General features: G+C 37.5%; 1 protein-coding gene across 2 annotated transcripts in view; it reads left to right on the forward strand.

Annotated features, from left to right (window-relative positions):
- Nucleotides 1-12,564, forward strand: part of LOC101899725 (peroxidase) — a 142,430-nt gene that overhangs the window by 129,409 nt on the left and 457 nt on the right. For both annotated transcript variants that reach the window (XM_059124027.1, XM_059124033.1), the window contains exons 3-9: nt 6,782-6,966; nt 7,029-7,456; nt 7,529-8,276; nt 9,345-9,501; nt 9,635-9,805; nt 9,871-10,069; nt 12,442-12,547. In XM_059124027.1, coding sequence (XP_058980010.1) covers nt 6,782-6,966; nt 7,029-7,456; nt 7,529-8,276; nt 9,345-9,501; nt 9,635-9,805; nt 9,871-10,069; nt 12,442-12,547 — 1,994 coding nt within the window. The remainder of the gene's footprint in view (nt 1-6,781; nt 6,967-7,028; nt 7,457-7,528; nt 8,277-9,344; nt 9,502-9,634; nt 9,806-9,870; nt 10,070-12,441; nt 12,548-12,564) is intronic.

Here is a 12,564-nt window from a genome sequence, read left to right on the forward strand (position 1 = left end):
AGTTACATACAGCATCCACAGTATCAAAGTTGAGGATCTATCCCTTCACCCAATACCAAATTTAGTACTTTTCGTAACCTTAACGTTCGAATTTATAAAACGCTTTGGTACATCTATCCTGAAATCTATCAATGACCTTCATTCCAAATATTAGGAATTCGAGCTCATTCCGCTTGTCCAATACAAAGTATTGAATTTTTAGTACATTTTAGCCTTTTTTTGTACCCTTTTAGAACCCAAAACCCTAGCCTTATCACACGTCTACGCACCAAGACTAACATTTGTGCATAATTTTAAAGATTCTAGCTTCAGCCGTTTCATCTGAACGTTGATCCTCAGTTAGTCACTTATTTCACTACTCGTTTATACATATATATTTCCGGAGGTACCTTTATATGAGGACCTTAGAAAAACGGGTTCCTTTTGCAAATGTTAGCCTTCTATCTCAATTCTTTACAAAGAATGATTACAACAGACCAATGGACATCGCTAAACGACCTATAATTTTAATCTGAATTTATATATATATATTTTTTTTTTTTATCGAAAGTTTTGCGAACGAAAATATAAATATTATATTGTGCGATGGGGGGAGTACCGGATAGAGTTCAAACTTGGCACAGATGTATTTTAAACTTGGCGCAACGTAATATTTAGATAAGGCATAGCCAGAATCGAAAATTCACATTTTTCTTGGTCTCTTCTCTCCAGAAAAAGGTCAAAGCAGCTCGCTTTAATGTGGGAAAGAAATGTTCAACTTTCTTCAAATTATGTCTACATTGGATCTGGTGGAAAAATATAATATATCGGTCTACTCTGTTTAGTGTTTCTCTTACAAAGTTCCGTTTATCGATGTCCATACGTTTGTCCGTCTGTCCAACTGTCTGTCTGTGGAAATTACCCTAGGTTTGTAACAAAATGAAGTAGATTGATAATATTTTACTCAGATATGTTTCAGGTCTGCAGGACATTTGGTATTGAAAATGGGCTAAATAGGTCCACGTTACCGTTACAGCACCATATACCTGTATTGACAGATTTAAGATTTTTTGGGAGTTTTAGTCACAAATTTAAATTGGCAGCACTTGTTCCTATTATGTAAGAAACTTCCTTGCATAGAACTGCCAATGTAGGTCCAAGTTTTGGTATAGTTCCTATATCCAGAAGTTATGTATTTTTATGATTTGAAGCACAGCTTTCACGCGAAATTTTTCAAATTTGTAATTTAAAGCTCCTAATGGGTAATACAGCCTATGACAGAAAATTGCCTACGCAGGTTCAGGTGTTCATATAACCTCCATGTAACAATACCTCCTTATATTCGGTATTTGATAAGGTTAGTTACATTATTCATCGCAATGGTTTCAAGTTTCGCATTTGAATATCGTAATGGCTTATGACAAAAATTGCCCATGCAGATCGACGTCCCCAATATAGTGGCAGTAGTTTTTAACGGAATTTTTCAGAAAATTTACAAATTCCTTCTAAATGGCGGAATGGTTCTAAATCACCCAATTGTAATACTTTCAAATTACACCCACATTTTTTTGTTTCATTAGGTACGCTGTGTACTGAACAGGCCTACGTCGGATATTAGGTATGGGTCTTACTTCTGAGCTTATCTGATATATTTGTTCCCGAGAAGATAAAATACTTTTGATCGAATTTTCTACCCTCGTATAACCACCAATCCAAAATAAAACCATAAATTTTTATGCTCTCATTTCAATTCATTCAGTCTTATTATGCGACTATTATTGTCCGTCTGTCCGCTCGTCCATCCATTGAAGAGAATATAGAAGGATAAATGTAAAAAACAGTCACTTCATTGTACTTCACGATGTCAATTGTTTTGTTGCGAGGTGACTTGGCGAGGTTCTCATGCATGATATAATACAGCATGTTAAAGATCGATTGTAATGGATACGACCAACTAAGTACATGTGACGCCAAGAGAATTGTGCAGCTTGTAAAACATTTCTAAAACACTTTTTATGCGACGACGTGATTTCGTTTTTTTTGTATTGCCCAGCAGCCGAGCAGATCAGCTAGTCTTTGGTAGTTGTCTGGAAAATCTAAATGTAAATCATTGTGATGTCATGGCACACATATTTGCCGAGGACGAATCATTTGGAAAATCTGGAGCAATTGTTTCGGAGCCGATGCCGTTCGATACACAACAGGTGTCCATACCCTCTCATTGTAACCCACTTAAAGTGCATGAATTTAATTTTTTTTTTCGTTAGCATGGAACTCATGTTGAGATCGTTGCCAAGCTTTTGTCTTACTTTTTTGTTAAGAAAACACACAAAAAGAAAACAAAACCACCTAAGCTTTGAGTACGGAATATTTTGAGCAAGTTTTTTTGTCTTGTCGGCTTCATATGGTCTCTATACTACATGCGCAGACTTGGCGTGCTTTGTCCTTTCCAATATGCTGTTGTTATTCTAAGCATGGTAATGGTCGTCACCATCGCCATTGCTTGTGTGTTCGCAGTCAGTCCGTCTATCGCATTAAATTCCAATTGATCTCCATTGAAATGTTAGGAATTCTTAGCATAACAAATCTGTTTCGCCATATTAAGACTCCATCGAATAGACCATAAATTAGCTGGGATGATAGAGACCATAGAATGGACCACAACACATAATCGAATCGAATCAGCATTGCTAGTAAATGTTTTCAGGATACTCCTAACTTGTGATAGACCAGGGCATTTTATAGAAAAGTTCCAAATAAAGGTGCAGGTCTTTAAACAAAATTTTCTGTTGAAAAAAATTGCAAATTTTCATTAATTAAACCAGTAAAGAAAGTCTTAAAGTCGGGCGGGGCCGACTTTATGATACCCTACACCACTTTGCTAATGTAGTAGCAATGGGAGAATTCAATCATACACGCTATGATTATAATTATAATTTAAAGTTCAAAAGGACTAAATATGCCGAAGCATTTGTATCTTCTAAATTCGGACTTGTATTGCCCATTTGGTGCACAATTAATTTGAAATCGGATAAAGATATATATGGGAGCTATAGCCAAATCGTAACCGATCTCCATAAAATTTCGCAAAGATATTTCTGAGCTGTATACGATATATTTCCCTGAATATCGTTGTTACGGAGTGCATATTACGACTGTGGGTAACAAATACAACAAATCGGATGAACAATATATATGGGAGCTATAGCTATATCTGAACCGATCTTCACCAAATTTGACATACTAGCTTCTAGACTCAATTCGGTCGTAAGTGCCAAATTCCATCCCATTTGGACAAATATCAGACGTTTGGTGCACAATAAAACGTAAATCGGTCGAAGTTTTATATGGGAGCTACATCCAAATCTGAACCGATCTCGATAAAATTTGGCATACTTATTTCCAAGTCTAATTTGGTTGTATGTGCAAAATTTTATACTATTCGGGCTGATAATACACGTTTGGGCACCATAAAAAGTAAATCGGACGAAGATATATATGGGAGCTATATCTAAATTTTGACCGATTACCTCCAATAGGGTTTGTCCTTGGTCCAAAAAAATAATTTGTGCAAAATTTTATCTGGATCGGGTAATAAATGCGAACTGTACTTTTTTTACAAAAATACATGGACAGACGGACAGACGGACGGACGGACATGTATAAATCGACTTAGAATGTGATTCTATGCAGATCATCAAAAGGAACTATGAGTCTATCTCATTTCCTTTTGCCTGTTACGAACAAATGCACAAAGACATAATACCCTGACCACCTTGTGGTGAAGGGTATAAAAATATGACTCACTCACGGTTTAGTTTTGTTAAAGAGAATAAATATCGGGATTCTTTGGAAGCAGTTTTTTCCATAGAACAAATATCCAAATACGGAATTTTTCCTGTAAAAATAATTGTTGGTTGGTTGAGTCATCAGGACGCATGTAGCTTAGGAAAAATGCTCAGCCACCTGTCTCGGAATTTTTATACCCTCCACCATAGTATGAAGGGACTTTTGGTATTGAAAATGGGTGATGTAGGTAAACGTTTTGTTATAGCCCCCATATAATGGTATGGGATTTAAGCGACATTATTCACCGGAATTGTTTCAAATTTTGTATTTGAAGTTCGTAATGGATACTACAGTCTAAGACAGAAAATTGTCTGTGTTGGTCCACGTCTTCGTATAACCCTCATATAACGGGGCCTCCCGATATTCGGTATTTTGATGATTTTAGCGACATTATTAACCGGAATTGTTTCAAATTTGATATTTGAAGTTCGCAATGGATACTGTAGCCTAAGACAGAAAATTGTCTGTGCAGGTCCACGTCTTCGTATAGCCCCCCTGTAAAGAACTCCGATTTTTTTAAGATTTTAAAATTTAAGATTTCTTTTTAAGATTTTAACAGAATTTTTAACGGATTTTATTGTTTCTGAGATTTGCCAAATTCGTTCCAAATGATGGAGGGTATAGCTTTTTTACTTGTTTTTCTATAAAAATGTGGTTTTATGGTTGTTTCTTTTTCAAAATAGTCCATCTATTGATCTATCGGAGACACAGTTTTTTCTATAGACAAAATTCGAGGTTTCAATGGTCGCCGTTTTTATTTTCTATAGACAAATAACATAGAAGACATGGATTTTTACAGAACTACATTTGGAATCTTTCTTGATACAGTTTTATCTAAAGAAACAATTTTCAGTTCATTAGCGAAGTGTATTTAATAAAAAAAAAAAAAATAAAATAACTCGGCATAGTGTTGGTTCTAGAGAGTCCAAGGATCTGAAAACTGTAAGAATTTTTTTTTTCATATCGAAAAAATCAGTCTTTCCAAAAACAAAAAAAAATAAAAATGCGGAGGGAATTTGTCTCAAAGGACTCACACTTTGTATAGAAAAACTGTGTTCTTGGGACTTACGATTGCAACTTTGCGAGTTGCTCTACTCATCACCTTATTCTTCGTCTCAGGTTGTCTGCCTCAGTTGATCGCCGCTGGCTGTAAGCAGATAAGACATTTGCCCTATCCACCTTTTGCTTCAGCTCCATCAACAGTGTAACGACTAAAGTTGTTGAGTCAACTGATGAGTTCGGTGGAGTTGGCTTAGAGCAGCGGTGCTCAAGAAGAAATATCTCTTTTCAGTCAAATTTCTCTTTGCTTATTTAAATCAAGAACAAAACAGTGTTAAGTCATTATTTATACAAATATTTTTTATCAATTTGCTTTATAAATTATTTTGGCAAACATTCGTGTTTAAAAACAATTAAATAGAACCGTAAAACATAAAGAAAAACAGAATTTTAATTTTCTCTTAAATTATCTCTTTTTTCTCTTCATGTTCTAGAACACGGTTTTGAGCACCTCTGCTTAGAGAGTTTTGAATCAGAATTCAGTTTGCTCTTTTTTTCCGTACTTTTTATGATAATTCCTATTGAACAGCATAATGAACTTCAACTTCAAAACAAATCAGTGAGTTTTGAGGGAGCCCCAGCGACATATCGACTACAGTAATTTATCACTAGTAAAAATGTTCACCTTCCCTTGTCTACCGGGATTTGGTACTTTTTTGGCCTGGAGTAGTCAGCAACTCTTCTATTTTCTAAATGATTGTGTAGAAAGCGAGGGCTTATCGTTACTAACCGATTATACAAATATTGGTCGAGCAGGACTTGCCATGTTACCGTGCCCAGCGTTTTCCAGCAGGGCATTCTTGGCTGGAGGCCAAGGCATGAATTACCGTATTATGAAGATGTAGTCAGTCAATTCAAGAAATCCGCAAGAAAAATATCCTGAGTCAGCCTGAAAGGTACCCTATAGTTAATAATCTGACATATTGCCTTCTTCTGTCGGTAAAATCTTTCATTTACTAAGTCCAGCGTTGGAGCACTTTCCCATTCCCAATGGTTCTGATTTTTTGCCCATGTCCGATGTAATGTTTCTATAAGTTGATGTAGGGGGTATTCTGCTCGTTTGTAGCTTGATCGGTATCAATCGAAGTTAAGCTTATTTTGGAGGGAGGGTTTTTGATTTCGTTTTTCATACTTCATTAGATTATGAAGGGGCTGTGATCGATCATGGCATAGACTACTTTTCACGTCAAAGACTTACACTTAATATTCTTTGAGCTGTCCATATATCAACGAATAGAATTTTGTCTGAACCTTGACTTCAAAACTGTAACACTGACAACAACCCATCGTTAGAGCGACCTCTCTGTGTGAGAACTAGCATATTTTAGGGACACCGAAACATCGCCCCTTTAGTGTAAGGATCATTGGAATTCGGATCTTTAATAAGAGACTGTCCCCCAAATCAGCAAACAGTCCGCGACTGCTTGGGATCTCCATTAATCCCAAGCTTTGGATTCGTCTAAGGTATGATCCCATAATGTGAAAATATAGACTGCCTTCAGATCAAATTTATAAATAATTCAGCACGTCTAACAACTTTACCTTCATGTCGTCTAGAAAGACTCACTCCTGTACGTCCATAGAGACTGCATTTACCTCTTTTTCAGACTACATGCAGCTTCTCAATACAGACTTCCTTTAACTCCCCTATAAAAACTCTCTTCTGCTCGTCTATAAAGATTCTCTTCTACTCGTCAATTTAAAACTCTCTTCTGCTCGTCTATAAAGACTCTGTTCTGTCGGTCTATAAAGACTCTCTTCTGCTTTTCAACTACGACATCCTTCAACTTTTTCAGTAGAACAAATAAAATTCTCGTTGGAAATTCTGATATATAATATAGGAAGTATATTTTTGCCACTGAACTAATATTCCTTACCTTTCTCTTTATTTTAGATGATCTGGAGAATAGAATTAGGCGTCCTTTTGACATTCATTTGTCAGGCGTTGAGCATAAAAGTTTCCACAACTGGCTATCACATATTACACAATGAACATGGTGTTGATGCCTTTCCCCAACACAGATACGTTCCTTCGGCACCAGGATTTCCAGCATCAGCATTTGCGCTGCCATTAGTAAGGTAAGAGAAGTGTAAAGTTTCCCAAATTTAGACATCGATTTATAACTTTTCTTTCTTTGTAGTAATGCTGTGCCAACAGGTTTTGCTCCCACATCACCAGCCCCAGCCAATCCCTTTGTAACATTGTCAACACATGGTCCATATGGACCACAATTCCCTCAGCCGGGCCGGGCCCAATGTGCCGTACCACCGCCAGTGTGTGAAAAGTCTACATATCGTACTTTGGATGGTTCATGTAATCACTTGGAACGTCCTCAACTGGGTATGGCCAATACACGTTATGGCCGCCTCTTGTCGCCACGATATGCCGATGGAGTCAGCGCTCCCACAGCCTCGGTAACGGGACAAGATTTGCCCAGTGCTCGTTTGGTGTCATTGGTAATCTTTGGTGAAATGGATGTACCCGATCCAGAATATACCCTCATCAACATGCAATGGGGTCAGATTATGACACACGATATGTCTATGCAGGCTGGTGGTACACAGTCCAGTAAGTTGTACCCACCAAAAAAAAATGTAGTACATATCAAATAATTTAATAAATTAAATTCCCTTTTTACAGAAAAACATCCCACTCGTTGTTGTACCGACGATGGCCGTTTGGTCGGTTTAGATACCGCCCACAAAACTTGTTTCGCCATTATTGTACCAGATCATGATCCAGTCTACTCTCAAGTTGGCACAGAGTGTTTGAATTTCGTACGTACCTTAACCGATCTGGATGCTCGTTGTCCCGACTATCGTGGCGGACCAGCTGAACAACTTACCACCGTCACGTCATACATGGACTTATCATTGGTCTATGGCAATTCCATACAACAAAATAGTCAAATTCGTGCCTTCCAAGGTGGTCGCATGATTGTCGAGAGACGTAATGGTGCCGATTGGTTGCCAGCATCGCGTAACGTTACCGGAGATTGTGATGCTATCGAACCGACAGAAGTTTGTTACACCGCCGGTGATATTCGTGTCAATCAAAATCCTGGTCTTACCATTTTACACACCATTCTGTTGAGGGAACACAATCGCATTGCTGGAGAACTGGCTAAGTTGAATCCTCATTTTGATGATCGCACACTGTTCCAGGAGGCTCGTAAAATCAATATTGCCCAATATCAATATATCAGTTACTACGAATGGTTGCCAATATTTTTGGGTGCCGAAAATATGCTTAAGAATCGTTTGATCTACAAGGTGCCCGAAAAGGCTCCAGTTAATGATTTTGATCCCAGCATTGATCCATCGGTGATTAATTCACATGCCACAGCTGCTTTCAGATATTTCCATTCACAAATCGAAGGAAGATTGGAGTAAGTATGGGGATAGGATATCTACTTTACCAATACATCGCAAATTAAGTTCGTTTAGAATTTCGTTTCGATTATTTCAATGACCAAATATTTTCATTTTTCCTTAGAGATGATTCTACTTTTATGAAATATATCGTCTATTAAGACGCCCTTCAATCCTCTCGTCTATAAAGACTCCCTTCAGCCATCTGGTTTATAAAAACGCCCTTCAGCCATCTCGTCTATAAAGACGCCCTACAGCCATCTCGTCTCATCTATAAAGACTCCCTTCAGCCATCTCGTCTATAAAGACTCCCTTCAGCTCGTCTATAAAGACGCCCTTCAGCCATCTCGTCTATAAAGACATCCTTCAGCCATCTCGTCTATAAAGACACCCTTCAGCCATCTCGTCTATAAAGACACCCTTCAGCCATCTCGTCTATAAAGACACCCTTCAGCCATCTCGTCTATAAAGACACCCTTCAGCCATCTCGTCTATAAAGACACCCTTCAGCCATCTCGTCTATAAAGACACCCTTCAGCCATCTCGTCTATAAAGACGCCTTCAGCCATCTCGTCTATAAAGACGCCTTTCAGCTCGTCTATAAAGACGCCCTTCAGCTCGTCTATAAAGACGCCCTTCAGCTCGTCTATAAAGACGCCCTTCAGCTCGTCTATAAAGACGACCTTCAGCACGTCAGCAAACAAAGACGATATAGAGAGACCCTTCTGTTGGTCTACAAAGAGTCCAATCAGCTCGCATTTAATGAATGCGGCTCATTAATAGGGACTTCTTTCGGATAACCTATTGAACACCTGTATCAATCACAAATATCCACTTGCAGAAAATTATGGGAAATTCCGCTAACTTTGGCACTCATACCAACATTTGCATTCTGTTTACAATTCAATATAATTGTATTTCAACCAATCATTACGTCTTCTAATTTTGACATCCATTATCTATCTATTATTTCCCAAATCCGTTTACCAGCAATCTAACGATTTTCTAATTAAATGAATGTTTTGATTTTATGTTTTGCCTGCTAATCTTTGTGTTCTGTCTCGTTTTTTACATATTTCGTGCAGCTTGTTATCAGAATTGAGATCAGTTTTGGGCTCATTGCGACTAAGTGACTGGTTCAATCGTCCCGGCATCATAGAAGTTGGCGACAACTTTGATTCACTAACACGTGGACACTCAACACAGCCAGAAGAATTAACCGACATAAACTTCGACAGAGAGGTAAGTTCACAAAACAAAAATCCATGCCATGATTTATTTCACTTGGTGTTGTCAATGGCGACGCCACCTCTACTAGCCCCAATCGCAATTACTTTATTTATGGTTTCTGTTTTTTTTTTTGTCTCATTTTCAGATTAAACACTTCTTGTTCAGACGTAATATGCCATTTGGTAGTGATTTGAGAGCCATTGATATCCAACGTAATCGTGACCACGGTTTGGCCTCCTACAATGACTTCAGACAATTCTGTGGCCTGAGAAGAGCTCAGAGTTGGGAGGATTATACTGACCTCATTGATCGTGCGGTATGATAAAAATAGTTCACAGTAAATTCGAATGTAAACCGATTCCTTTCATTTTCCATAAATAGATCGTTGAAAAGCTGAAAACACTGTATCCCAGCCACGAAGATGTTGAAATAACCGTAGGTGGTTCATTGGAGTCTCATGTGGCCGGTGCATTGGCTGGCCCAACATTCTTATGCATTCTGACTGAACAATTCTATCGTACACGTGTTGGTGATCGTTTCTTCTTTGAGAATGGCGAAAAATATGTTGGATTTACTCCAGGTATGTTGTATCGTAGGTGACCTGTGAAATAAAATATGGTAATTGCAAATGGAAGATTTTTGGGACTCCATTCTTGTCACTCATAAGGACTTGTTGTCGTTGGTATGTCATTAAAAAAACTGTTCTAATATAAAAACTTTTCTTCGGCAAGCTATGATCCTATTTGGCCTTGCTCAAAGGCAATAAAATAGAGGATCTCTAAAAGAAATTTTCAGTGGAATTCCCAGAGCCGATTTAAAAGGGGATTCCCTAAGTTATAGGCGTGGATTTTTAAAGTCATTTTCATGGGCTCCCAGAGTTATGATCAAAGATCTCAGTTATAGGCAGAATTTCTAAATTCATTTTTTAGGAACTCCCAAAGCAAAAAAAAATGTATTTCTCAAGGAATGACGGACTCCCTGAGCTGATAGTACAAGAGCTAAACGCTTGGATTTTTAAAGCATATTTTTAGAGAGGCTCCAAGAGCAATGATATTGGATTTTTTTAGGACTCGAAGGACTCCTAGAGTTATAAGAGGGATTTTTTAGGAGATTTTTCGAAGGACTCCTAGAGCTATATGAGGGGATTTTTTTAAGGATATTTTTTAAAGGATTCCTAGAGTTATAAGAGGGAATTTTTAGGAGATTTTCTGAAGGACTCCGAAATGGGATTTTTTTTAAGATTTTTCGAACGACTTCTAGAGGTATAAGATGCGATTTTTAGGAGATTTTCCAAAGGACTCCTGGAGCAATAAAACGGGATTCTATCAGAAGATTTTCTGAAGAACTCCCAGAGCTGTAAGAGTGCGATTTTTATAGGAGATTTTCCAAAAGGACTTTTAGAGTTATAAGAGGCGATTTTTTAAAAGATTTTCCTAAGGACTCATAGAGCTATAAGAGAGGATATTTATAGGAGATTTTCCAAAGGACTACTAGAGCTATAAGAGGGGTTCTAGGGATATAACAGTGGATTTTTATGAGATTTTCCGAAAGACTCCTAGAGCTATAGGAGAGGATTTTTTAGGAGATTTTTCAAAGGACTTCTAGAGGTATAAGATAGGATTTTTAAGAGATTTTACGAAGGACTCCTGGAGCAATAAGAGGGGATTTTTTATGAGATTTTCCGAAGGACTCCTAGAGCTATAAGATGGGATTTTTCTAGGAGATTTTCCGATGAACTTTAAGAGGGGATTTTTTTAGGAGATTTTCCAAAGAACTCTTAGAGATATAAAAGGTGACTTTTTAGACGATTTTTCTAGAGCTATAGTAGGGGATTTTTTATGAGATTTTCCGAAGGACTCGTATAGATATAATAGGGGATTCTTTTGAGGATTTTCCGAAGGACTCCTAGAGCTATAAAATGTGATTTTTAAGGGGATTTTTCGAAGGACCCCTACAGCTATAAGAGAGGATTTTTTAGGAGATTTCCCAAGGGACTCCTAGAGCTTTAAGTGGGAATTTTTCGAGGAGAGTTTCCAAAGAAATCACAGAGCTATAAGAGGAAATGTTTTAAAGAGATTTTCCGAAGGACTCCTCGAACTATAAGAAGGGATTTTTTCAGGAGATTTTTCATGTGATTTTCCGAAGGACTCCTAGAGCTTTAAGAAGGGATTTTTTAGGAGATTTTCAACCGAAGGAGCACATTTTCAGTTGACCTCTTTGGCAAGTAAACACGATCATTTTCTTTGTTTACAAACTGCTGGACAACGAAGGTTTTCTCATCGGAGAAAATCAAATTCGGCAGTTCAAAACTTTCGGTCAAACGATGTAACTCTTTAGCTCTTTTGAGTCTTTTGTTGCGGTGTAAGTTCTTGCACTTTTTGGAATTTCAATGGCTTTACCCCGAGCTCATTTTCAATAGTTACCGAATGCAATATTGCTGTTTTCTTCCGTCCACTTTCTTGACGTCGGGCTACGCAGCCAGTATCACGGTAACGATATCGATATCCACTTGTGGTTTTCCAGCCAAATATAAAGAAATCACACTATCACGCTTGAATTCCATCATTAATAACATTTTTTCTGGAAAATTCTCACCAAAATGCTTTTGTACGCTTGTAAACAATATAATAAACTGTCACTGGAATAATTTTAACAGCTATCGGACGAGTGACTTAGAAATTACAGCAGTGTGAAGTTGGTTGCATTTTTTTTCATCTCACCCTGTATACCCTTTAGATAAAGACTTGGTTCAATATAAAAGCAAAGAAATACAGAATTCTATTAGATAAATCCTGTAATAAATAAATCTCATTTAGACCCAGGTGCTTTCCGGACGCCTGCAAATTCTCACTCTCAAAGATTATTAATCAGTTATTCTGCTAAATTTTTTCTAAGGACGCCATCACAAACATTCGATTTACATATTTTTTTAATGTTTTTTTTATTACTTAGATCAATTAGCCGAAATTCGCAAGGCTAGTATGGCTCGTCTAGTATGTGACAATGGCAATAACATTCAATCGATGCAACAGAAGGCTTTCCTATTGGTTTCACCAAGGTAAGTTTTACCAAAAA

This window comes from Musca domestica, unplaced genomic scaffold (genome assembly GCF_030504385.1).
Source record: "Musca domestica strain aabys unplaced genomic scaffold, Musca_domestica.polishedcontigs.V.1.1 1, whole genome shotgun sequence".
Taxonomy (NCBI): Eukaryota; Metazoa; Arthropoda; class Insecta; order Diptera; family Muscidae; genus Musca; species Musca domestica.